Raw genomic sequence first — 27030 nt, forward strand, 5'->3', positions numbered from 1 at the left:
AATTAGATCAAAAATCAACATTTGAGATTCAATAGAATATCACAAAATGTGATATCACGGTACTCAAGTTTATTTAGTATAATATAATTATTATAATATTATTTATTTTCTCACACCCTCAATACTTACTTCAAATAGATAGATAGTTGATCATATAGGATGCTTTTCATGTCGGTTTCCTAAACGCAGCTACTGCTTTTATCTCGGTATGGATTATTATTTTCCATCGTGATGAAACAATAACAACAAAGAAACTGTAGCCCGTATCTGAAGTACTGTAATCAATACAGTGTGTGTGTGTGTGTGTGTGTGTGTGTGTGTGTGTGTGTGTTACAAACAGTCTTTGGACTACACGCCAGGAACCTGGAGGAGAACCGATGTCCATCTGGAGAATCCAGAGTACCACACCAGATGGTTCTTTAAATACTTCCTGGGAAAAGGTCAGTGCTGCTATGTTGTGTTCCACATGGAGGAGAGAGAGAGAAAGACGAGAGGTTCAGGTGGGGTTCTGGACGTCTCCCCTGGTCCACAGGACGCTTCGTATCTCGTGAAGGCCGCTTTGTGGCTGTTCACATAAGGCCGTACCCCCCGACCCGGAGACTCACCCGCACTCTGATCCCATTGGCCGCCCGGGGGAGGAAGCCCAGAGACAAAGATGACACCGTTTAGGTCGGCCCGTTGGCGTTTCACAAGGAGGGGTCACGTGCTCCTTCACCTTTTCTGACTCTCATCACCTCGCCATCCTCATTACCGCCCGGTAATTGTCCGGGTTTCTTTGCCGGGAGGAACGCCTTTTAGCCGGAGGTAAAAGGGCCGAGACGGGTGGAGATAAATCGTAGCTGTCTAACCACGGGCGGTCTTTAAAACGAGCCCGTTTGGACCGCAGTGAGCCATCTGTGCCTCGCAAGCCCTGATCGCACAACACGACACGTTATGAACTCGAGCCCAGTTATTCTACCAGCATCACTTCCTGTCTAATGGAGCGTCCATTACCTGGACTCCAATGGTCGGGTGAAAAAAAAAGAAGAGGTTTGTCCTCCTTTGTCTTCCCCGTTGTCAAGCATCAGGTATGAAGACGCTTCATGTGCTTTGAAAGAACCTCCTACTTGGAGCATAAAGAGAAAGAAAAGAGATGGTGTGTCAAATAAGGACAACAGGAGAAAGCTGAGGAGTTGGACAAAGAGAAGGAATTCAGCGATTCAGAGATCCGGTGGCTGATTATTGGAGGAGGAGGAGGAGGAGGAGGAGGAAGAGGAGGAGGTCCGCTCAGCGTTGTTTCTGAAGATGTCGCCCCGTCAACCGGAGAAGCCGAGGCATGAATGTGTGACTCTGTGTGTGTGTGTGTGTGTGTGTGTGTGTGTGTGGGGGGGGGGGGGTAGAATAAAAGAATATGTAGTCAGGAAGACAGCCAGCGGATTCAAGGGAGTGTTGAATACCTAAGAAACAATATGTCACCTGAATGTGTCCAACAAAGTGTGCGTGCGTACGCGTAGTTGCATCTGTTGGTTATGTCTCCCCAGTCCACCAGAACTATGTGGGTACCGATGCAGAGAAGAACCCCTTCTACCTGTCGGTCGTCCTCTCGGACCAGAACAACCAGCGGGTTCCTCAGTACAGAGCCATCCTCTGGAGGAAGACGGTGAGTCCGCCATCTTAGGCCCTTTGCTTATGTAAAGGTATCTATTCTCCATCTCTATATATCAATATATTGATGGACTAAAGTGCAAAAAAAACTCTTATCTGCAAAAAAAAGATCCAGGAAAAAAGGGCGTAAAACCTCCTCTCTTTACATTTTTACATTAATGTAAACGTAACTTTTGTTTGTTTACAAAACAATACCACGTTTAAAATGCTAAAAATGTATTTAAAGTGTAAAAAAAAGTACACGCTGGATAGAAAAAGGGAGAAACTTTTGCTTCACAAAGTTAATTTTGGTGTTGTTCTGGCTTTTCTCTAACCCTAATTATGAAATAATAGATTATTTGATCTCTTTTTGCCTAAATGAAACCATCTGAGAAGTTTATCTCTATGCGTGTGTGTGTGTGTGTGTGTGTGTGTGTGTGTGTGTGTGTGTGTGCGGTGACTCATCGTTTCACGACGAAGATAGCTTGGATTTAATTTTGGCCCCCGGTCTTATCTGGAACCTGATTAGGGGGGCTGCGTCTCCGCTGCCTGGTCACATTGATTTGTCTTGTTTCTGTCAGACTCTTAACTGGTACAGGATGTTGTTGTTGTTGTTGTTGTTGTTGTTGTTGTTGTTGTTGTGGAGCAGAACAACTTTGTCTGGTTTAATCTGGGTCCTCTGCGTTCATGCTACGAATGTTGTGGATTCATGAATCAGAGGAAGGGGTTCTTCAGAGTCTGTGGTCCTGATCCTGATCTGGGTCCTTCTGGTTCTCTTAGGGCACCCTGAAGATCAGCCTCCCCTACAGCCCGACCAAAACACTCTCAGTGAAGTCCATCCTCAGGTGAGACGCCGTTAATTCACCTTTTATTATTGTTATTGTTGGTTATCTCACGCTGCATTCAAATGTATGATAACAACAACATTTAAACGTTGTTTACCGTTGTTTAGCTGCCCTAATTTTACTATTTTACCACCCCATCATTTTTGGTTATTTAAAAGGATTGTTTATAAAACTATTTTTGAGGGTTACAAGTATGAATAAAATGTGTGTATGTATATATATTTAAAAAAAAATATATATATATATATATATATATATATATATATATATATGAATAAAATGTGTGTATATATATATATAAAACAAAATAAATATATATATATATAAATTATTATTATTATTTTTATTATTATTTTTTCCCTTATATCAATTCATTATCTGATTTAATTGATAATAATTTAGGATAGGAATATATAAGCATTATGCTTCCACCTATACCAATTTAGTCTTTCTGTTTTGTTTATTGGATTGTGGCTTTACTTTTTCTATTGTAACGATTGACTGACTATAAAACACGCCGCTCACTTTATCTTCCACATTTATGTTTCCTGGAGCAGATTTTGTGAGTCAAAGAAAACAAAATAAATAACAAGATGCATAAAAAAACAGGAGATTTTTAATTCATCCGTCAGGAAGAGAAATCCCCCGTTTCAGGTCTTTTGGGCTATTTGTCGGTCCTAAACACACCTTTCTTATTTGTCTCATTACTACTTCCTCCACTCCTTCCTTTCCTTTCTCCTTCCTCCTTTCCTTACTTCCAGTGCGATGAACATGGACAGGTTTGAGAAAGGCCCGAGGGAGATCCTCAACCCGGAGATCCAGAAGGTGAGATTCAGAGGATGAAACGTAACATCTGATGATAATAATAATTAATAATGATAACTGTGATGTCCTCTTGCCTCAGGATCTGCTGGTGTTGGAGGAGCAGGAGGTATGTGATTGTTAATATTAGTATATATTATATTTCATTGCCATACAGGATTATAAAAAATAATGCAAATGCTTTAGCATCTCAATATTTTAACCCGGACGTATCCTTGTAGGGTTCTGTCAACTTTAAATTCGGCGTCCTGTTCGCCAAAGACGGGCAGCTGACGGACGACGAGATGTTCAGCAACGGTGCGTTCAAACCCATCGGAGGGGCGGTCGGACGTTTTTTTGGGGGGGGAAATACGCGAGAGTCAGATGACGAGATCGATATGAAGCTGGAGGCATTAGCCGCTTGCGTTAGCTTAGCATAAAGACGGGGAAGCAGCGGTTCTAAAAGTAACGACCAGCTAACTCTAAAGCTCACTAATGTTATATCTCTGTTATATTTGTACATTTGTTTATATAATCCGGAAATTATCCAGCACATAACTCTCAAAGAATGTCTTTTCTTAAGTGTTTTTTTTTGTACGGATTTAACAAACAAAATATAACATTTAAATTAGTGAGCTAAAGAGGTTTTTCCATATGGATTTTTATTACTTTCACCTTTATTTCCAGGCGTGCTAAATTGAGCTAAATGGCTGCTTGTGCTTCGTATTTCGTGTACAAATGCAAGAGTGTTTTTTAAATTTATTTGACCTTTTATTGAACCGCATGAGTTGATCTTCTCGGCTAACTCACGGCAGAGAAAGAGAATATTTCGTATTTTCCCAAAATGTCAAACAACCATTATTATTATTATTATTATTATTATTATTATTATTATTATTATTATCTCTGGTTGTTTCAGAGACGGGGAGCGAGAGCTTCGATAAGTTCCTCACTCTGCTGGGCGACTCCATCACGCTGCAGGGATGGGCCGGTTACCGCGGAGGCCTGGACACCAAGAGTAGGAGTCAGCCGGATGGCATTATTATAATTATATTATTATTAGTAAAAAATCATTGTGATGATCCTCTTCGTCTCCTTCTGTCTCCGTTCGCCCGCAGACGACACGACGGGGATGAAGTCCATCTACACGGTGTACCAGGGCCACGAGCTCATGTTCCACGTGTCCACCATGTTGCCGTACTCCAAAGAGAACAAGCAGCAGGTGGGCGTGCACCTGGAGAACCCTCCAGTTTGTGTTGTTGTTTTCAAAGTGTCACCGTAACAACTAATAGTTGTCTATACACTCATGGTTGATTTGGAGCTTCTAACGAGTAATTATGCATTATTTTAGTGGTGCCAATTCACCCAAATGACACATTGAATGCTGGTGTTGCTCAATGTCTGACTTCATAAGGGGATTATTTATCAGTGTCTTTACAGTCGGTCGCTCAGCCTCTAATCATAAAATCAATTAATCCAGATTTAAAGACATTTCCAGAAAAAAACTGCAAACTATTTCTGAGGATTACAAGTATGAATAAAATTTGTGTATATACATACGTATATATAACATTAAAAAAAATATATATATATATATATATGAATAAAATGTGTATGTATACATATATAACATTTAAAAACAAATATATATATATATATATATGAATAAAATGTGTATGTATATATATATATATAAATAATAATAATAATAATATATATATATATATAATTAATTGTTGTAAAGAAAAAATCCTTAAATCGAATTAATTATCTGATTTAATTGATAAGAATTTAGGATAGGAATATATAAGCATTATGCTTCTACCTATACCTTTTCAGTCTGTTTTGTATATTGAATTATGGCTTTAAAGACATTTCCAGAGTGCTCAGGCGAAGTCTTTTTCCTGTTTCTCTGGCAGGTGGAGAGAAAGCGACACATCGGAAATGACATCGTCACCATCGTGTTCCAGGAAGGCGACGACGCGTCGTCGTCCTTCAAGCCGTCGATGATCCGATCGCACTTCACCCGTATCCTTCGCTCGCACGTTGAACCGTCAGCATAATGAAGCCCAGAGGGGGTTCTGCTGGAGAACCCGTATCACATCACATTGTGTCTCCTGTGTAATCCGTTTCCTTGACTTCGCCTCCAGATATTTTTGCATTAGTTAGGTATAATAGCCAGAATGACAGTTACAGGTGAGCGCTTTGATTTAATTATGCACCAATCCAGACTTTCTTTTTTAATTTCTTAGCTCCTCTTTATTGTTTCCATTGAGTAGCCTTCACGTCACCCCGCTGTGCATCATGTGTGTGTGTGAGAGACGCCACATTTCTGCTCTTTGCCACAGGTTGAAGATTTTCTCCGAGGAGAGCGTCCCTCTGTTCGGACCTCCTCTCCCGTCTCCGCCTGTGTTTACTGATCACCAAGAATTCAGGGACTTTTTATTAGTCAAATGTAAGAGGAACGAAGCTGCACTAGAACGCGGCCGCACATTTAAACACTATAAACGCTTCCTGTCTGATCTCGCGTCCTCTCTTGCAGTAATCAATGGAGAGAAAGCCACACTGGAGACGCCCACGTTTGCCCAGAAGCGCCAGCGGACCCTTGACATGTTGATCCGCTCGCTCTACCAAGACCTCATGCCGGACCTGCACAAGGTACCGCTGCCCTCTGACCTCTGACCTCTCACCGGGTTGTGGACGCACTTCGGTCCCATGGCAGCATCTGTAGCCTCTGAGTTGTGCTCTGCTGTATTCCACTGCAGCCTCTGCACACTGCACCACACCGACTGGATGTACTGCAATGCTGACTTTCTCAGCAGGCTCTCTCTCTCTCTCTTTCTCTCTCTCGCTCTCTCTCTTTCTCTCTCTCTCCTCACAGCACTTTTGTTCCTATTTCTCTTGTTTTTCCCTCCTTTACACTTTGTTCTGCTCCCCCGCTCGGGTCGGTCTCTAAGGCCCCGTTCTGCTTTCTTTTTTCCCTGTGTGTGTGTGTGTGTGTGTGTGTGTGTGTGTGTGTGTGTGTGTGTGTGTGTGTGTGTGTGTGTGTTGGCGTTCCACGTTTAGGTTCCCTTTTCTCCACAGAACATGTTGAACCGGAGGTCCTTCAGCGACGTGCTGCCCGAGTCTCCAAAGTCGGCGCGCAAGAAGGAGGAGGCGCGGCAGGCCGAGTTTGTCAGAATAGGGCAGGTATGGAAGTAATTAACACACACACACACACACACACACACGCATGGACACACTTACTGCGAGAGATCTGAAGCCACGTGCACATGTAAACACAGACGTTTACACGCGCATTAAACTATTAAACTATTATCCAACAGGTCAGGAATATAGTTTAACACGCGCACACATAAAAATCATCCATCATAAACCTTTCGTAACTACCTCAATGTCTTAAAAGAAAGACATCATGTAACTTTTATGGACACGTGTAAAGTCTTAAAGACTGTGTAAATATTTAGATGCCTTTTACATATTGAAAAAGATTTAATTAGTTTAAGTGTGGACCTCGGGTCCTTTTTACGGCAAAAATGCATACAAAGCCAAATCAGTCCGAGATAGAGAGGAGAAAAAGTGTGTACCTTTCAAAATAAGAGTCCTTTTAATGACCCTTATTGGACATGACTGTACCAGCATGCATTGTTCAAATCTTTGATACAACGATGAGCCAAATAGAGCAATAAAGGTCTTTAAAACGTCGCCTCTCTCATTCCGGGAAGAAAGACTCTTTTATACAAGCATGAGGTCAGTTAAGAGCTGTAATTCCTGACACACAGGGTTGAAATAATAAACTGAAGGGACCGGGTCTCTGAGCCACGGCTCCGTCACCGCGGGGATGATGTCATCACCGTTACACCTCGGTTACCGGGGCGATGACGGAACCGCAATTACACGGGAACAAACGTCTGGAAACACAAAGAAGGAAAGAAAAAGCTGAGATGACCTCCGGCCTTTGAAACATTGGTTTCAGAGATATTAGACATGAATTGGACATACGTGTGACCTTTAAAGCATATCGTGGTGTTTTTTTCTTCTTTAATTAGCTCGTTAAGATGCATGTTTATGCCAACAAAGAGATGTCCCGACGCATCTCGTGTTTTACTTTGTCGTCTTCAGCTGCAGAAGCCGAGGCATCGAGCACATCGTGTTGCAAAGCATGAAAAAAAAAAACCCAAAAAAGGGAGGCAGACGTGTTGAGTCATTGATTATCCGGTTTTGTAGAGACGAGGCGTGTGTCCTCAGCTGAACGGACTCTCTGTTCCGTCCCTCATTGTACACGATGATGTTGTGTTGGTCAAAATATGGTTGTTTTCGTTGTGGATGGTGAAAAAGCATTGTTCTGTTGGTCGGTATTGATTTCATTGTCTCCAGATTGCCTGTTTGTGCAGAAAAATGTAAATAGAAATTGAAAACAGTCACTCAGCATTTATGCAAACTGTGTTTACCTTCGAGGAAAAATTGCGTCTTTTTTATTTAACGCAATGTGATGCGTCGTCTCGGTTCTCAGAGCTTCAATACGCGTGGAAATATGGAATAACGATGGCAGGCTAGTTTATTATTAGTGCTGTAATACAAGGTGCTCGAATCACTGCTGTCCTTCTTGCATTCATACTTTTTCAGATTGAGATGTTACATTAAAAAAAAGCATATGAGAAACTTATAAAAACACTTTTTATTTTTTTTATTTCAGATGGTTTCATTTAAATAACTGTTCAGGGCTCAAAGTGGGAACAATTATCCAACATTTCATTGAGTTTATGAAGCAGAATTTACTTTTTTGTCTTCGTTCCTACCGCGTGAATCAACTCACGACCCCCTCAGATCTATCACGTGGCCCTTTGGAGGGAGACCAAACCCTAGGTTGGAAACTAGCTTCCCCTCATGTGCTTGTACTTTTAACAAAAGGGTCGGCGTCTCCGTCGTGTCGTATCTGATGTGACTTCTTGTCTTTAGGCTCTGAAGCTGAAGACCATCGTGAGAGGAGACGCCCCGACGAGCCTCGTCACCACCGGCCTGTGCAGAAAGGAGGCGAGAACGCGTCTTTGAGACATTAATCTCTCACTGAATTATCTTCTGCAGAAGCAAATATTGATTCCCACGTGTGTGTATCTGTGTGTGTGTGTGTGTGTGTGTGTGCGTGCATGCTGCAGCCATGGGAGTCCCAGTCGTTCTGCAGCACGTTCCCCAATGAGATTGTGTGCGCCGACTCCTGGGGTCAGTCTCTGCTGGCCGCCACCGACGCCGCCGGGGTCATGCTGCTAGACGGTGAGGTCACGTGTCCCCATGTCCACCCATCCATATCCACTCAATACTAACATGATGATGATGATGATGTGGTCCTCTTTCAGGCCCTGATCCGGCTTTGTCCAACGCCGGTGAGTCCAACAGTACAGTTTATTTTGTATATATATATATTTTTTACCTCGTGACTTTTTTAACCGTCTCTTTTCTCTTTTTTTTTAACCGCGGTGTTTTCAGAGACGCAGGCGGCGCCCCCGGTCCAGGTGTTCGACAAAACCATGGTGGTGAAGCAGGTGCATGTTCTCGAGCCTCAGGACCTGCTCATCACCAGGGCGGACAAAGGTGGGCCGAGAGAACCACAAGGCATCCTCTTGTCACCCCCCCCCCCCCCCCCCCCCCCCCCCCCCCCCCAGTCGCTCCTCATTTCAACAGTATATTTACAGCTCCTCTCCTTTCTCCTCCTCCCTCCTCATCCCCCTCTCTCTTATATCACGTCTGTCGCCTCTCGCTGTGAAGTTGAGTACTCGCTCACCGTTTCCTCCTCCGCTGGGCCCAGCGAACACATTGATCTCCGGCTGTGATCTAATGAAGCTGACCTATAGAGAACCAACCCCTGGTGTGTGTGTGTGTGTGTGTGTGTGTGTGTGTACATGTGTGTGTGTCTGAGATGGGGCTTTAAACGGACATGCAGAGAGACACAAATCCAATGAAACATGCAGAACAACAAGCATAAAAAAGACAGGAAAGACCATAAAAGAAGTCCCAGTGTGACAAAGAGCTGCAGTTCGCCTCGAGCAGAAGAGCGTGTCATTAATTAAAAACCCTAATATTGACTCTGGGGTTTGATAGCGGTCGTGTGACGGCGGCGCACCACGCCGTCGTCTGGCCGTGGGAGGACGCTCGAAGCAAAAGACAAATTAAGAGTTAAACCTTCGTGCAAAAACAGAAGTGTCTTTTTGGGGGTTGTTTTCCAGGGAAAGACGCACGGCTTTACGTGTACCGGCTCAGCACGCTGAAGAGAGGCCTGGAGGAGAAGCAGCTCGTCAGGAGCAAGTGTGACAGCCGGGAAAATAAACTGGAGAAAACCAAAGGTACGAGGCGAGGGGAGGACGACGCTTGCAAATTAAAACCCCCCCGAACATTTTCATTTTTATTCTGCCTGTTTTAAAACAAAAGGTCAGGGGAGGTCATACGTGCATTCAAACTTTATTTCTCATGTCCTCCCTCCTCCCTCCTCCTCTCGGTCCCAGGGTGTCATTTGTACTCCATCAACACCCACCACGGCTCTGAGCTGAGGATCGTGGCGGCCATCAGGAACAAGCTCCTCCTCATCACCAGGAAACATCCGCGGTTCGAAGGCTTGAGCGCCGTCGCCGTGGCAGCGGACTCGCCGGTGGAGGAGTTTCAGTACATACGGGTACGGCGAGCTCGCATGAGAAGAAATTAAATAAAATGGATTAAATGAATGAATGGATAGGATAATAGAACATTAACTTCCTTTTTAATTCTTTATTTTTATTTTTTTAAGTGTCTTGAGTGCCTCAATTTGCATAAATGTACCAAAATTGACATTACATCAAGTCTGAGCACACGGACATGACTTTAATGATTGATGTCACACTTTCTGAGGATATCGTTATCATCTCCAATGTCAAAGAAGATGAACGAATCTGCTTATAGATGTGAAAAAAACATCCTTTTATTAAAAGTGTTTAATGCAGTGACGTACGTCTGCACATTGATGCTTACATTGCAAAGATAATTAACCACTAACGGCTAATTTGGCACATTTTTAATGGAGCCAATTTGCCAAAAACTAATGAAAAGAACCCGGAATAAAGTTATTAGTATAAAACATAAAAGAAATGAACCAGTTTGTAAAAAAAAGAGTCTTCTACTATATATATGTGTGTGTGTGGTTGTGTGTGTGTTGTGCATTGAGGTTATTGTGTGTCGTTCTACTGTATGTGTGTGTGTGTGGTTGTGTGTGTGTTGTGCATTGAGGTTATTGTGTGTCGTTCTACTGTATGTGTGTGTGTGTGTGGTTGTGTGTTTGTTGTGCATTGAGGTTATTGTGTGTCGTTCTACTGTATGTGTGTGTGTGGTTGTTTGTTTGTTGTGCATTGAGGTTATTGTGTGTCGTTCTACTATATATGTGTGTGTGGTTGTGTGTGTGTTGTGCATTGAGGTTATTGTGTGTCGTTCTACTATATATGTGTGTGTGGTTGTGTGTGTGTTGTGCATTGAGGTTATTGTGTGTCGTTCTACTGTATGTGTGTGTGTGGTTGTGTGTGTGTTGTGCATTGAGGTTATTGTGTGTCGTTCTACTGTATGTATGTGTGTGGTTGTGTGTGTGTTGTGCATTGAGGTTATTGTGTGTCGTTCTACTGTATGTGTGTGTGTGGTTGTGTGTGCGTTGTGCATTGAGGTTATTGTGTGTCGTTCTACTGTATGTGTGTGTGTGGTTGTGTGTGTGTTGTGCATTGAGGTTATTGTGTGTCGTTCTACTGTATGTGTGTGTGTGGTTGTGTGTGCGTTGTGCATTGAGGTTATTGTGTGTCGTTCTACTGTATGTATGTGTGTGGTTGTGTGTGTGTTGTGCATTGAGGTTATTGTGTGTCGTTCTACTGTATGTGTGTGTGTGGTTGTGTGTGCGTTGTGCATTGAGGTTATTGTGTGTCGTTCTACTATATATGTGTGTGTGGTTGTGTGTGTGTTGTGCATTGAGGTTATTGTGTGTCGTTCTACTGTATGTGTGTGTGTGGTTGTGTGTGTGTTGTGCATTGAGGTTATTGTGTGTCGTTCTACTGTATGTATGTGTGTGGTTGTGTGTGTGTTGTGCATTGAGGTTATTGTGTGTCGTTCTACTGTATGTGTGTGTGTGTGGTTGTGTGTGTGTTGTGCATTGAGGTTATTGTGTGTCGTTCTACTGTATGTGTGTGTGTGGTTGTGTGTGTGTTGTGCATTGAGGTTATTGTGTGTCGTTCTACTGTATGTGTGTGTGTGGTTGTGTGTGTGTTGTGCATTGAGGTTATTGTGTGTCGTTCTACTATACGTGTGTGTGTGGTTGTGTGTGTGTTGTGCATTGAGGCTATTGTGTGTCGTTCTACTGTATGTGTGTGTGTGGTTGTGTGTGTGTTGTGCATTGAGGTTATTGTGTGTCGTTCTACTATACGTGTGTGTGTGGTTGTGTGTGTGTTGTGCATTGAGGTTATTGTGTGCCGTCCCCCCATCAGGAGATCTGTCTGTGTGACCCTCCGGTCGTCATGGCGCTGGTGGACGGGCCGACGGGGGAGAATGACAACATGATCTGCGTGGCCTACAAGCATCAGTTTGACCTCATCAACGAGAGCACCGGCGACGCCTACCGGTTACACCACGTGGACGCCAACAGGGTGAGGCACCGCGTGCACGTGTACGTACACACATACACACACGCGCCAAACCTTAATGATTTTACTGATCCGAGACCAGAGCGATTAGTGGTTTGATGTACCTGCTGAGTGACAGTGAATCCACAGGTTGTCATTCACAGCCACCAGCTGGAGGATGAACAGCTGTTACAACAAAACATCCCTTTCTGAAAGGATAAACTAACCAATCAGGACGCACGTTTTGATGTATTTTGTCCATGTGCTGTTGAAGAAGCGTATCTTGTATGTTGCCTTTTTGAGGGAATGTGACCTGACATTAATTTGTTAAAGATGCTCTCTCTCGCTCTCTCTCTCTCTCTCTCTCTCTCTCTCTCTCTCTCTCGACCTTTTGGATCTTGTCGAAACGATTCCCTGAAACTGACTCGTCTCTCTGCCTGCAGGTAAATTTCGTAGCAGCCATCGATGTGTATGAAGACGGGGAGGCGGGTCTGCTGCTGTGCTACAACTGTGAGTGTCTTCTTTGAACTCTATATTATATATGTATTTCAGACGTTACGTGATTCAGGTCTGAGCCTAAATGTCAGTGACAGTTTAAAATGACAATAAAAACAAAAGCAGAAGAAAGTGAATCACTGTTTCCGGTGTCGTCCTTGCAGACATCTGCTCCTACAAGAAGGTTTGTCCATTTAACGGCTCCACGCCGATGATCCAGTCCAACGCCTCGGACTTCCACTTCAGCTGGAACCAGATGCCCAACGCTATTGGTAGGTTACCACGGCAACAATGCCCGGTCCCCACCCGGCCCGTGCTGCTGCTGCTGCTGGCCTGGCCGGAGCTCGCTGTTGTCATGGAAACACCATGTGTAGCATCCACGAGCACCCCATTGGCCAATGTCATTATTTGTGTGTGTTCGCACAGGTGTGTGTGTGTGTGTGTGTGTGTGTGTGTGTTTGTTTTTATTAATGCAGCAGGTGAGGAAAAGCAAATACAATTGGTATTAAACCGGTCACCTGACCCGGTGGATAACAACATGCTGCTGCCCTCCTTTCGCACACACACACACACACACACACTCACACACACACACACACACACAGTGAAACAACCACTACAAAGAGTAATAGAACAAATATACTGAAACATATTGGAGAGCAATAGTTAAGATACTCTATTCATTATTTTCTTCATATCATAATATTTATCACATATTCAATCTTGGTACTTATGACCAGTTGCACCTGTGAGACGGTTTTGAACGCGTTTGTGCTCGCGGTGTCTTTGCAGTGTGTGCGTTTCCGTACATCCTGGCCTTCACGACGGACTCCATCGAGATCCGACTGGTCGTCAACGGTAACCTGGTGTACACGGCGGTGGTCCCGGAGCTCCAGCTGGCCGCCTCCCGGGTCAGTGTGACGTAACGTCGTGTCCCCATCCGGCTCCTTTACGCTTCATTGTTTCAAGTGTGCGAGTCAGGCGACCAGGAAGTAGAAATGCACTTTACGAGTATACCCACAACCCACTTGGTTTCACTTAAACGAGGAGTCCTTTTAGATTGTGAGTGTCTCGCTCTGCATTACAGGAAGTAGCCGTCTCAGCTTTCTCCTTTCAATCAATCTTTTATGACCCTGGTGGGAAAATATGGCGGACAATCTGCATGGTTACAAATCAATAATACGCTCATTATTCATGCACATAGATCTTTTTTTTTTTTTTATATTAAAAGACCACAGTGCACCTGGCGTAAAAAAACAAATAGTTATTGTGTTTCTCCTTCTGACTCTATCCTCTCTTTTTCCTCTTCATATTTCCTGGCATCTTGATGACGTTTCCTTCCATGTTTCCTCCCGCAGTCGGACATCTACTTTGTTTCCTCGGCTCCGGTGAGCTCGGCCTCCAACTGCAGTTCGAGGGACACCAGTTCCCAGAGTTCCCCTCAGACGCCCACCGGCTACGAGATGCCCGTGTTCCCCTCGCCGCTCGGTGACGGTAAGCGCAGGAAGTCGATGGCGGCGGCCACGCCTGCAGCTCTGTTAGCCCGGAGCCTCGTTTACATAAACCCGACTCAGCAGAATGCTTCATTGGAGCTGCAGAGTTGTTTTCATGTGTAGTTTTCTACTGCGAGAAATGAGTTTGCATTCATCTTTACCTTCGTCCTTCCTCACGCTACAATACTGAAGTACTTTTTAGTCTCATGGTAGCTTAGATATGAGATCACTTTACATTATAGCTGGCGAACGATATGGAAAATGGCGAGCGCTTATGTAGATGTGATTGGTTCAAATAAGACCCTTTAAATTCTTACAAGACGAAGATTACCAAAAGGAGAGCAGACCGCCGCCGCCGTTTCAAGGCGCACGATGAGTGTCCTCGGAAGGCGGAGAAAGCTTTCAAGGATGATTGAGGATCGATATGAGCGGCGCCTATACCTTCTCTCACAAGCTCCTCCTCCATTTTTCATCGTGTGTTTGACCATCCGGAGGCTCCTCCTCCGCCCTCACGGCTGACCTCCTCCCAGGTTGATGCAACTGTCTGAAAATGGCCGACGTCCAGGCCGACGGATGGCGGCGATGTCGACTTCTCGATGCTCTTCAGACTCTTTTCTAGCCATTAAAAGGGACACGAGATGCGTCCCCTAATTCGGGGAAGGACGAGGCGCTTCGTGAGAACAATTATTTGACGCACCGTGAAAGCAGGGAGCGGGTGTTTACTGGTCCCATTAAGGCTAACGGGGAGGAAGGTTTGACTGTCGCTGCTGCAATTAGCCCCGAGGACGGGCTTTTATGCTTTTAGGCCGCTTCGGGGTAATCATTCCTCTCAAAGGGATTCTCATTTTATCTGGTTATTCATATGATTCTGCATCACCGGGAGTCGTTCGCCCTAACATAGAGCCTACTGTGTGTGTGTGTGTACGTGTGTGTGTGTATGTTTCTGTGTGTGTAACCCTCTTCTTCATCCCCCCCGGTTCAGATTCTATACGGATCCCCTATGGTACCAAGCTTTCCCTGTACATGTCTAAGGATGCCGAAGGTACTGCAGGATTCTTCCCTCGTCCTCCGTTCATAATAAACGATGCTCGTGACGCCGCTCCGCTCACATGCACATTGCACATGCACATGCACATGCACATTGCACCACCCCACCTGCTCCGAGGCGGCGGCATGTTGACTTGAACGTCGGTTGAATGTTAAGTGAACATTATGTCTTCCCCATCCCCCCCTTTCTGTCTTAACTAATAACAAAGCATTAGTGCGAGGGGAGCGCGGGGGGGGGGGGGGTGGGGGGGGTGGGGGGGGGGGGGGGGGGGGGGGGGGGGGGGGTGATAGAGTGCAAAGTAAAAAAGTGAAGCAGAGAACGACGATCGAAAGGGTGAAAAGGGGAGGAGGGGGGTTCAATTTACAGGGGAGAAAAGAGAGGAGGAGATGCATAAAAAGGTATGCACGAGTGCAAGAGAAAAAGGGAGGGGGTCGGTGTATAATAAGCATGAGGTCGGGAGAAAGAAGGAGGGAGGAAAAAGGGAAAGAGGGAGAAGGAGAAGACACGTCTGCCGCAGCATGATTTACAGATTGCACCGTCGCCATGGAGACTTTTGTCAGCCCCTCTCTCTTCGATCCAAAGTGGTGGTCCAAATAGCAGAGCCACAATCAGGTCTCGGTGGGGGGGGGGGGGGGGCAGAAGGGGTGCTGACAAAAAAAATCCCATCCTCCTAACCGCCTGCCGTATATATATCTGCTCCTCGGGGAGAGTTTCATCTGATGCAATCGCACCAGTAATGTGAACAAGATTCTGTTACTGATGTCACTGATGTGGCCGCTTCAGCCACCGCCTCCCTCCACCGGCTTAAAGACCTGCAGCAACACACACACACACACCTCTCTCTGCTGTGGACAATTTGACTTCGACACATTGTAATTGTTTGCCACTGTGATGCAGTGTGACACTTCCCCTGGTCCAGAAAACGCATGTGGAATATATGGAATCTCTGTGATTCATATATTCTGAATAACTGCATGCCTTTAACCCGCATTTTCGGTAACAACAGGAACCCGTCGGCCCTCTATTCACTCGCCTCTCGACCGCTGACATTTCAGACGAGACCTCTTTGTGCGACCCACATCGATTCACTCGCGTCCATGTCTACCCCGTCGGCCTCGATGGAGGAGAGCTGCTGAACTGCAATGCTGCTCCCCGATGGCGCGAGTGTGCGCTGCACGTTGTGGCACGCTGTGGCACGCTGCACGTTGTGGCACGTTGCGGCACGCTGCACGTTGTGGCACGTTGCTGCACGTTGCGGCACGCTGCACGTTGTGGCACGCTGTGGCACGCTGCACGTTGTGGCACGCTGTTGCACGCTGTGGCACGCTGCACGTTGTGGCACGCTGTTGCACGCTGTTGCACGCTGTGGCACGCTGTACGTTGTGGCATGTTGTGGCACGTTGTGGCACGCGGCACACTGTGGCACGCTGCACATTGTGGCACGCTGTGGCACGCTGTTGTACGTTGTGGCACGCTGCACGTTGTGGCACGCAGGCACTTGTGGCACGCTGCACGTTGTGGCATGCTGCACGTTGTGGCACGCGGGCACGTTGAAAAAGCTCTAAACGTCCACTTGATGCGTCCAAAGCAGACTTTTAAAGTGTTTTATCGTCCGCTGAATAATAGATGGTCCGCTGTAAATGATTACAACCATCGCATTAGCTCTCTGGAGTAAAGGATGATTAATTTTAAGAGCGCGTGCTGTTTCAGTAAATAGGACTCTTAATCACTTTAGAGTGTCTCTGTTTGGAAATGGAAGTTTGGTTCACAAAAAGGCATTTCTTTTAGATTGATTTCTTATATTCCAGGCGGCCGTTGTTTACCATTTATTTTTATGTGCTATGAAAATTGACTATAGCGGAGAGGCTTGAAACTGGCCTTGAGGTTAATTATCCATTGCGATACACACTTTTATTGTTGTGTGTGATGCTGTTGCAATCAGCGTCTCTCTCTCCGACGCTGCATTCAATGACTCTTTTTAAATACATAAAATCAACGACTACTCGTTTGGTTTTCATGGATACGGTGCATGAGAGCAATGTGGAACATTAGAGGGTCCTTGAATGCACCACCAAGAGGGTTTTCAAAAGAGTAGTTGGGACATTAGAGGGTATTTTCGTTATTGCCGGCGATTACATGAGAGTAACCCACTCATGTCTGTCCGGTAGAGATGATTTCATACGCCTCTCGTGCATTCGCGTTAGCTACATTAGAGTCGTGGAGAAGAAATACGCGGCTCTATCTATCTTCTCCTCTAATTCTGTGCAAGAAACCAAATAGACGTATTTCTCGAGACGTCAAACTCGTTCGAGAAATATTCCCTTCTTCCGAGTGCAATTTTGGCAAAAAGTAAAATACAATGTTCAGTGAAAAAAGGATATACGCTTTAGATAAAACTGCATTTCAGGAGCTCATGAGCATGCAAAATCACTATTGCACTTCATTTCTTTCTTTAATCTCGCGTCTCTCCTTCCTTCTTTCTGACTTCCTGCTGCTCTTCCCTCCTCCCATCCTCCTCTTCCTCCCCCTCCAGGTGAAGCGGCATGTAAGCACATGTTCAAGATCCCTCTGTGTAACCTGGTGGGCCGCAGCATCGAAAGACCCCTCAAGTCCCCGCTGGTCAACAAGGTCCTGACGACGCCGGCGGCCCCCGCCATGCTGCCCCCGACGCCCCTCATCGCCGCCACGCACTCGCTCTCCCTGTCGCGCATGGAAATCAAAGAGATAGCCAGCCGCACGCGCAAGGAGCTGCTTGGTAAAGACTAAATAAACACGCTATGCATTTATTTTATGTTGTATGTATTAGTGAGAGCGGTAAAGCAATAATTTGACACTTGTAATGTGCGTAGTAGCTTTTCTATGAGCTGCTTAGCTTAGTTTAGCTTAGTTTAAATAATGGAAGCAGCGAGCCTGGCTCCGTCTAAAGGGAACAAAATTAACTAAATTCTCTGTAATTGGAGGCATTTTGTTTTGAAGTTCATGAGCTCAGGAACACCTTGAAGTTTTATTAACAACTCGGCTTAATGATGAACGACTGTAATTAAAATGTCAAAGGTCATAACTCAAGAATTCACTAGCTAACTGTGATAGCTTTGCACACATGTCTATTGTGATGAAATGCTATCTGAAGCCTTGTACTGAGGGGATACCAGAGTGGTATTGATCTTCTATTTTAACTGTTGTCAAGAATAGCCAATAAGCGTGTTTCCCAAATATCAAACTGTTCCTTTTCACTCATTTATATTTTATTTTCATACAAACTAAGGCCTGACCGAGGAACCAAGTGGAAAGTCAGATGGCGGATCGGTCAAACAGAGGAAGATGAGCAAGAAGAACGCAGACGAGGACCCCAAAGCGCGAGCGCTGACGTCCACAAACAGCGACAGGTATCAAATTCAGCCGCGGCGACGCATCATCGCACATTCAACGGTCGCGTAATGTGAAGTCGTGTGTTTTTTGATCCCAGGTCAGCCTCGGAGTCCGTGGAGTCGGACCTGGACCTCCAGCTGCACTGCTCGTCCGGTTCGGAGGCGGAGCCGGAGAAGGCGTCGCTGCGGGAGGAGAGCCCGCCCCTCGCCAGCGCGTTCACCCGGTCCACGTCCTTCGAAGAAGACGTCCTGGACCTCAAGTGAAGACAATCCCACCGTGCACTTCTCTATGCCCCCCTCCCCCTCTCCTGTTGCTGTCACCGGTATTTTATTGTTTGTTTTGTTTGATTTCTTTTTGTTGTCGTTGTTGTTGTTTATATCCCCGTATCTTTGGTCTCCCCCTTCATCAGACAAGATGAGTGCAGTGAGCCCACCCTCAGCCGCTGTGTGTTGGGTGTTTGTGTTGCCCCCCTCTCCCCCGCAGCAAATAACCCAAAGAGGCGGCGAGGTTGCGTAAGATGCCGCGGTTTGTTCGGCCTCCAGATATAATGTCACCGGTTTGATGCCGAACCCACAAACTGAATGTAAAATCTGCGCACCGAGCACGACAAAAAAAAATCTCTGCGTTCACGATTCTCCTCTGAAGTTGCGAGAGCTTAACACGTGTTATGTATATTGATTATAGTGATTATTTCCGATCCACTTTCAGATGTGGTATGATGTGCACATGTGTGTGTACATCTGTTTATACACACACAGTGACAGGCGTACATGCCTGCATTGCATATTTATAGATATATTATAAAAAGTCCATTTTATTCCCATATTTAGTGAACGTGTGATGTGTTTATGCTCTCCGCATATCTTCGTCCTTATTATTCTCCCTCTTCACAGTACACAGGTAGACAGGGCTGGAGGCAACGTCTCCCACAAGTGCCATTTCCCAGCATCCTCCACTGAACTACAGTAGCAGCCATGATTGTAGTCCTCATTCGATTACCTCATGGTGTCCCACAACTCTAAATTCGCTTCCCGGAGGCCCTCCTCTCGTACTTGAAACCGCATGACATTTTGCTAAACGTATTGTGACTTCTGCTCCGAAAAGAAATGAGCCTCTGTGGAAACCGTAACGTCCGCGACGTCGCACCAAACACGGTGTCGTAAAGCGAACAGAAGTGTGGCTGTTTAGAGGTACGGTGGCCCGGAAAAGGACAAAAACATGAAAACTAAAGTTAAAACGCAGCGTTTTTGTAAACTGAAAAGTTAAAAGCAACATTTTGTCGAAACGTATTAAAAAAAAGCTAAAACTGCGAGTTAAACAGCTTCAAGTATGAAGTGTTTTCATTTCATTTTTGTACGTCAAAGGTGCAGAAAGGTCAAGTGCTCCCAATTATTGAAACGACGCAGAAATTTATAATAAACATATTGTTCGTCACGCACAGAAACTATTTAAAATGCACGCAGAAAACATTCTGAATTTAGTTAATTGCATTCGTCATCAATCTTCCTTAAAACTTTAAAATGTTCATCTCATTGAGGACACTGAGGTGTTTTTTCAGGAATTTCCCCCAAAAATTAAAAATGAACGGATGCAATGACGAGAGGGCAGAGTGGTGTCGATGTGTTAAACTCTCTGAACCTCAAACTGACACTTCCTCTCACTCCCATCATTCTCACTATTCAGACGCCATTTGCGTCCTCTTTCAAAACAAAATGAAATATTGCCGCTGAGCAGTTATCTGCAGTTAGTGTCAAACACACACACACACACATGTGGAGAAACACGCATTACACACCTCTCACCGCTTTTACACTACGTTTGCGACCCGTTACCCACGGTTACGACTCTTCGTGCTTCTTTCACGCGCTCCTTCGCGTAAAGTCGATGATGCTGTTTAGCTCCCGGCCGTCCGGCCGTCAGCTCTTTTTGGGCAGCCGGCACTCGATTTCTCGCTGCGATTTCCTCAGAAATATCGCTCTCCAGTTATAAATGCACTTTTCATTCAAAGAGAAGGCTTTGAGGGATCCGCTGGTACGATAGATGGAGCAACGAACTGGGAGCAGTGGTTTCTTACTGTGCTCGTGTTGGGATGCGGCCTCCTGATCACGATGACACAACTCAGAAAGACTAAAAAGGGAAGGAGAAGAATGGGATGTTGGAGGGGGTTTAAAAGGTACTCTGGTGTTTATTACTCTGGGGGACGCCTGTCAGTTACAGTTTGTGACGCTGCTTCTCCCACGTACGATGTTCCTATTTCTCTTGTATTCCTGTCAAGTACTCTTTGTTCCTACCTCCCCTTGGCATTCTCACTGTTTTTATTTTATTTTTTTGTATTTTGAATCTATATTTCCTGTTTTAGACTGTTGCTGAACCTCTCTGTGATATCAAAACGAAAGAAAATGAACAAAAAAAACACCAAGTGTCTTAAAAATATTGTATCGCCATCGTTTTTAATGCCAAGTACTACTTGTAAATGTTTGTGTATCAAAATGTGGCCTCAAATGAAACTGAACTATATTATTATTATTGATATTATTATTACGATTATTATTTGAGCAATTATTTTAAACAAGTGCTGTAGACCACTGCTGTGAAAGTAGTCGATTCTGTTCATTGATATGTAATAAATATTTATGAAATTTGGCAAATTGTTTGTTTCTGTTTTTTTATTTTAACGATCATATATATACAATCTTAGTTCATACACATCTTAAAAATATATATTTTCTGCTTGCTCAAGAGAAACAACATTTTACTTCACCGTGCCTTTGGTTACCGGGCAGATTACTTACCTTCAGAATGGGTTGAAACATTTTAGAGCTGTGGCGTGTTCTCATAAGTAAGTCAAAAAGGAGGTCGATAAAGAGACTAAGCAACTATAAACTCTGAAAGGTGGTGGGGTCCGCCACGCATTTAATACATTATCATAGAAATATAAATTATAGCCGCTGTTATGTAAAGATTCTGAGTACTTCCTACATTAATTATTGGTGATTGTGGCCACAAGGTGGAGATACATAATTATGTAACTGCAAAAATATTTGTACTTGCTGCCACTAACCTCTCTAACCTCACTAATCTCTCTCTCTCTCTCAGTGCTGACTTGGCCTGGTTGTTTTAAGTGAACCGGGCCCCACTTTGTGTGTGTGCGGGCCCCACTTTGTGTGTGTGTGTGTGCGGGCCCCACTTTGTGTGTGTGTGTGTGTGTGTGTGTGTGCGGGCCCCACTTTGTGTGTGTGTGTGAATAGTTCTCTCTCTCTCTCTCGCTCTCTCTCTCTGAAATAATAGACTTTCCCAGCCAATAAAAACGTATCTCAAGACGGGGAAACGCGCAAAGTGTGTGTGTGTGTGGGGGGGGGATGGGGGGGTGTGTGTGTGTGTGAGCTCATCGGCTGAGAAGGAGAGGAGGCAAAGAGGGAAAGGTGAGGCGTGTAGGAAAGAGGCCTAGTTTCCTTTCACCCTGGAGCTCCAGGCAGGTTGAGACGACCCCCCCGCTGACGCATACCGGATGCGGCCCTCGCCGCTTTGTCCCTGACGTGTCATTACGCCTTATGTTTCACCCCAGATCAAATGTATCGCTAATGCTCATTTACCCGCTCAAAAAGCAAACGGCTTTTCCAGTCCTCCCACGTTTTTGTTTAGTTTTTTTTTTTAACGGTTTGTTATTTTTCTTTTGTTACCGCTCTGTAGTCATCGCTGGGAAATGGGATAACTGGAAATACATCATCTTCGGGCTGGGAAATTATCGGTTGGAGACAAGTCACACAGGTGTGAGAAATAACCAAGCCAAGGATGATGTGATTGTAAAAAATTGTAAAAAAAACTAAATCATTTTTAAATTCACGACGATGGAACAGGTGATTGGAGCAGGGCTGCCGTGCACGGTTGCCGTGCAGGTTGCCGTGTGCTGTAATCGGCGTTAAACCCCGTCGGTGCGTCCACGAGGCTCCAGCTCCCTCCCGGGCCCCTCAGGATACGACTGTGAACACAACACAGAGCCAAAGATCTTGCATAATAGGTGGAGGAATGCTGGAGCTGTGCCGCGGACTTTTGGATCATCTCACATTCCCACAGAAACACACACACACACACACACACGTACACACACACGCAAAGTGGGGCCCGGTTCCCTTAAAACAACACAACCAGGCCAAGTCAGCACAATAATGTCTAATAATGTAATAGAAAGGGAACTTGGTTTTGATGCGTTCAAAATGTTTTATTGCTTACAAAAAAATGCATTTTGTCGTTCTAAAAAAACCTCTCTGTATACATTAAATGGAATAATAAATTATTATTAGAACACTTTAAAAAAAAGCCTCCAGCTACATTTTCACAGGTATAAATTCTTTCACCATTTGTTTTGTTTTCTGCAGGTTGCCGTGATATTTATCATGCTTAATGCAACAGATGGAATATCCACACATGAACATCACATCGGTTCATTTCAACAGAACCTTTTGTTCAAAAGACAAAAGCAGGCAAAACAAACTTCATTTTTATTTAAATAGTACAGTACTGGGATGTCAACTTCAAAACAACTTTTAAGACATTCTCACATTTCGACATTGTAAATAAAACCATTAAAAAGAAATACTGTCCTATTTATGGATGTAATCGCACACACCTATTGCACTCTCACTGGCATTCTTGTCTTGCATGTTCCCCCCTCACAAGGAGGCCTCTCCGCTATCCTTCTATGGAAGACCGCAATCAATCTTTCCAGAACAGAACCTCGAGTTCAGTCTCCCTCATGTCTGGGGTTGTTTTAGGCGTACGCCGCCACGGCGATGAGGATCTGCAGAGCCATGGAGACGCAAGGTATCTGAGCCACGACGTAGGCCAGGGAGCGGGTTGGCGCTCGCAGGGCGAACAGGTAGGCGAAGGTGTGCAGCATACGACCCATGAAGAAGACCAGGAAGTGAAGGCGAGCCACGGCCAGGCAAGGTCCAGTCATGGAGTAGACGGCACCCAGGAAGAGGAAGGGGAGGATGTTTTCCATGTCGTTAATGTGAGCTCTAGGGGAGACAGAAACATTTCCTGTAAAGTTGTGATTCAGCTACCTGTGACGTATATGCATTCCTTATTCCTCACTGGGATGTTTAAGTGACTCATTCAAGTTTGGGATTATGTTGGGAGAATGACGAATCGTTGCTCATCTAACGCGGATGATGTAGCTCGCAGCATCAGACAGTCTGTCACTTTCTCCTCTTTGGCCGACCAGTCAGAACACTTATCAGTTTCCCTGCTTCCCCTCCAACAACTGGGATCCACTATATGTCATAATATTTGTTCGAGGAAAGCTGGCCATGTTCTTGCAGAAATAACACGTCAACAAATTAAATAAAAGATGAGGCTTGCAGACCAAGCAGAACATCTCAAGTTGTAGCAAAGAATTAATAGTTGTTTCCCAATCAGTAAATTCCTCGCCGAGCAAAGGATGAAAGGTTGTAAAACAAAAAGGGAGCGTTTTTATGTAGAAAACATGAGCTGTCACTATACTGCTGTCAAAGATCATCTCCTGCAGGCTTACAGCTCTGGTTTAAAACAGGAAATCACATAAATGGGAAAGAATTCCCTGTAAAAAAAAGAAGCTATTATTCAATATTTTTTTGTAAAATCGACAGAAGCTTCTGTAAAACCTGTGAACACCTAAAATATCACTAATGCAACATCCTCATGAGTACTGCTCTTAGATACTGCACTCAAGTACACATTTAAAGGTACTTTTCATGTTGTTGTTGTTTCATTTCATGCCCCTTTGTAATGAACTTCTACTCCACTACAAGAGGCAGATACTTAATGTACTGATGTGAAAACCTACTTTTCACATTTTAATTTGAGGTATAATGAGATAATAAAATATGTGAATAGTAATAGATGAATACTTCCGATAAGTAACTAATAAAAACGCTACTTAAATGTATCAATATTCAACAGGCCTATAGTATAGGCCATGTAATGAATCATGGCATAGTTTATTATTAAATGTTTTAATCTATTACATTTCATTTAAATACTCATATTTCTAAAATATATGTATTCAAATTGCTTAGAATCAGCATGAATCTGTTCATTTGTAAAACAATTCAATTGAATCAGTTAAAACATATGAATATGGTTTGAATATATATTATAATAATAATAATATACATCACATTAAGTTTATTAGTGTGTTCACGTTAAAACTATGTATTGCAAATGGATGGAAATGTTTATATGCAATTAAAATACATAAATCTTACATATTAGCCCTAAATATTTATTTGAGTGTACACACTAAATTTAAGTACACGTGTATTATTTACATTGTGGTACTTTATACCCAAGTAAAATATCTGAATACTTCTTAGATGATCTAATGGAAAGTACATCAGGAGTCTACTGCTTCAAATTAAAAGCATGTCGTGACAGTGTCCACCTCTCCGCTCTCTTTACCTGTAAGGAGTCTACTCCTTCAAATTAAAAGCATGTTGTGACAGTGTCCCCCTCTCTACTCTCTAACCTATAAGGAGTCTACCCCTTCAAATTAAAAGCATGTCGTGACAGTGTCCACCTCTCCGCTCTCTTTACCTGTAAGGAGTCTACTCCTTCAAATTAAAAGCATGTTGTGACAGTGTCCACCTCTCCGCTCTCTTTACCTGTAAGGAGTCTACTCCTTCAAATTAAAAGCATGTTGTGACAGTGTCCCCCTCTCTACTCTCTAACCTATAAGGAGTCTACCCCTTCAAATTAAAAGCATGCCGTGACAGTGTCCCCCTCTCCGCTCTCTTTACCTGTAAGGAGTCTACTCCTTTAAATTAAAAGCATGCCGTGACAGTGTCCCCTTCTCCGCTCTCTTTACCTGTAAGGAGTCTACTCCTTCAAATTAAAAGCATGCCGTGACAGTGTCCCCTTCTCCGCTCTCTTTACCTGTAAGGAGTCTACTCCTTCAAACTAAAAGCATGCCGTGACAGTGTCCCCCTCTCCGCTCTCTTACCTGCGGCACCTCTCCACGTAGGGGTCCTCTCTGTGGAACTGTAAGCCTCCGTGTCTCATCGCGTCCTCGGGGTTGGCAAAAGCCTTTGGTGGAAAAGGAAACACAAAGTTTCAGTGAAAGTTTCCCCCGGTGCAGAAGTGCCGCTCCACTTCTTCTTCTTCTTCCTCATATGGTCACTCACCTTCTTGCGCAGCCTCGCTTGTCCCGTTATTATCGCGATAATGTACATTTTCATCACCAGGAGCACCCCGTAGAACACGAAGCAGGAGAACACTTCGTTTCTGATCAACACGGCCATGTTGGTGTTGTTGTTGTTGTTTGTTTGTTAATGATCCAAGATGAGCTGCGTCGGGATGCCAGAGGAGCTCTGAGGTGTGTGCGTGCGTAAAAAGAGAAAAGTGAGAGTGAGCCCGAGGGAGGAGGCCCTTTTGTACTGTCGGTGAAGCCTCCACCCACCACCTGGAACCATAAGGGGGAAAAACAATTCATTCATAACTCCGTGAATCACAGACAGAAATCTCAAAAGTGGTTCCCCGAGGTTATAGAACTATATATATAGTTCAGATATTTTACTCATGAGTAGGCTATTTTATTGTTGTACTAGCTGGTAGAGCTGGAGTAGACGACATGTTATATATATATATATATATATATATATATATATATATATAAATATATTTCATATATTGTATATTGTATATATATATATATATAATGTATTTATTATTTGATTATTATATATATTATTTACCATAAAAAAAAATATATATATATAAAAAAATATATATATATAAATATATATATATGCATATATATAAACATATATATATATAGTATGTATAGTTATTCCATAACAATATATATATATATATTATTATTTACCATTATAAATATATATATTATTATATATATTATTTATCATTATAAATATATATATACATACTATATATAGTATGTATAGTTATTCCATAATAATATATAACAATATATATATATATTATTATTTACCATTATAAATAAATATATATATATATATATATATATATATACATACTATATATATACAGTATGTATAGTTATTCCATAACAATATATATATATATATATATAATATTGTTATGGATTAATTATTTACCATTATAAATAAATATAATATACTTTATAATTTGACTTAAGTCCAGCACGTGGGTGCCCTGTGAAAGACCGGGACGGCCCAGCTGAGGATCATTGTGTAACTTCCGGTGATCTGACTCAGACTGTTTGACTGCGAGCCCGCAAACTCTTGCTTATGCGTATTGTGGTGAACACACTGAGAAAAGGATTTTTATGTAAGACTGCAGGCAACATTCGGGCTGAGCCGTCGGTTGCAAAACAAGGAAAATTTCCACAACATGGATGGAGGCGGCGCGGTGATCCGTTACTTCAGTTGCTCAACATCCTGATCTGTCCTCATGTTGTACAGTACAGTTCTATAAATGAGGTATTGATGACAGATGGAAAGGAAGGAAATTGTGATGACATCATTGTAGAGCAAACAATTAATCCAGAAAGAAATTGGCAGATTAATCGATAATGAAAATGGTTATTCGTTGCAAACCCCTTCACTGGATGACAGGATGTCAGGGTAATAAAATATGCAAACTCAGCGGAAACATCTACATTTTCTCTTCAAATGTGTGTGTGTGTGTGTGTGTGTGCGTGTGTGTGTGTGTGTGTGTGTGTGTGTGTGTGTGTCAGTACGCATACTCATCCCCACTAA

General features: G+C 43.7%; 2 protein-coding genes across 7 annotated transcripts in view; one reads left to right on the forward strand and one right to left on the reverse strand.

Annotated features, from left to right (window-relative positions):
• garnl3 (GTPase activating Rap/RanGAP domain like 3) overlaps positions 1-20935 on the forward strand; it is a 47209-nt gene extending 26274 nt beyond the window's left edge. For 2 of the 6 annotated variants that reach the window (XM_034547303.1, XM_034547298.1), the window contains exons 4-31: positions 341-440; positions 1521-1639; positions 2404-2468; positions 3230-3293; positions 3373-3399; positions 3512-3587; positions 4189-4287; positions 4388-4491; positions 5189-5297; positions 5420-5465; positions 5618-5724; positions 5812-5927; positions 6336-6458; positions 8229-8303; positions 8426-8540; positions 8624-8650; positions 8754-8858; positions 9491-9607; positions 9767-9933; positions 11753-11911; positions 12331-12397; positions 12547-12654; positions 13175-13293; positions 13741-13876; positions 14858-14917; positions 17457-17678; positions 18189-18309; positions 18390-20935. In XM_034547303.1, the coding sequence (XP_034403194.1) occupies positions 341-440; positions 1521-1639; positions 2404-2468; positions 3230-3293; positions 3373-3399; positions 3512-3587; positions 4189-4287; positions 4388-4491; positions 5189-5297; positions 5420-5465; positions 5618-5724; positions 5812-5927; positions 6336-6458; positions 8229-8303; positions 8426-8540; positions 8624-8650; positions 8754-8858; positions 9491-9607; positions 9767-9933; positions 11753-11911; positions 12331-12397; positions 12547-12654; positions 13175-13293; positions 13741-13876; positions 14858-14917; positions 17457-17678; positions 18189-18309; positions 18390-18555 (2919 nt within the window). In that variant the 3' untranslated portion in view covers positions 18556-20935. The remainder of the gene's footprint in view (positions 1-340; positions 441-1520; positions 1640-2403; positions 2469-3229; positions 3294-3372; positions 3400-3511; positions 3588-4188; positions 4288-4387; positions 4492-5188; positions 5298-5419; positions 5466-5617; positions 5725-5811; positions 5928-6335; positions 6459-8228; positions 8304-8425; positions 8541-8623; positions 8651-8753; positions 8859-9490; positions 9608-9766; positions 9934-11752; positions 11912-12330; positions 12398-12546; positions 12655-13174; positions 13294-13740; positions 13877-14857; positions 14918-17456; positions 17679-18188; positions 18310-18389) is intronic. The other 4 variants (XM_034547302.1, XM_034547299.1, XM_034547304.1 and 1 more) reach the window with 3 other exon arrangements.
• Positions 20936-22769: 1834 nt separating this feature from the next.
• Positions 22770-25730, reverse strand: ptges (prostaglandin E synthase). Its single transcript, XM_034547477.1, has 3 exons — positions 25453-25730; positions 25272-25354; positions 22770-23310 (listed from the first exon to the last, which is right to left on the reverse strand). The coding sequence occupies exons 1-3, from the start codon at positions 25567-25569 to the stop codon at positions 23061-23063; spliced, it is 450 nt and encodes a 149-aa protein (XP_034403368.1). The 5' UTR covers positions 25570-25730; the 3' UTR covers positions 22770-23060.
• Between the last annotated feature and the right edge of the window lie 1300 nt (positions 25731-27030).

This window comes from Cyclopterus lumpus, chromosome 12 (genome assembly GCF_009769545.1).
Source record: "Cyclopterus lumpus isolate fCycLum1 chromosome 12, fCycLum1.pri, whole genome shotgun sequence".
NCBI lineage: Eukaryota > Metazoa > Chordata > Actinopteri > Perciformes > Cyclopteridae > Cyclopterus > Cyclopterus lumpus.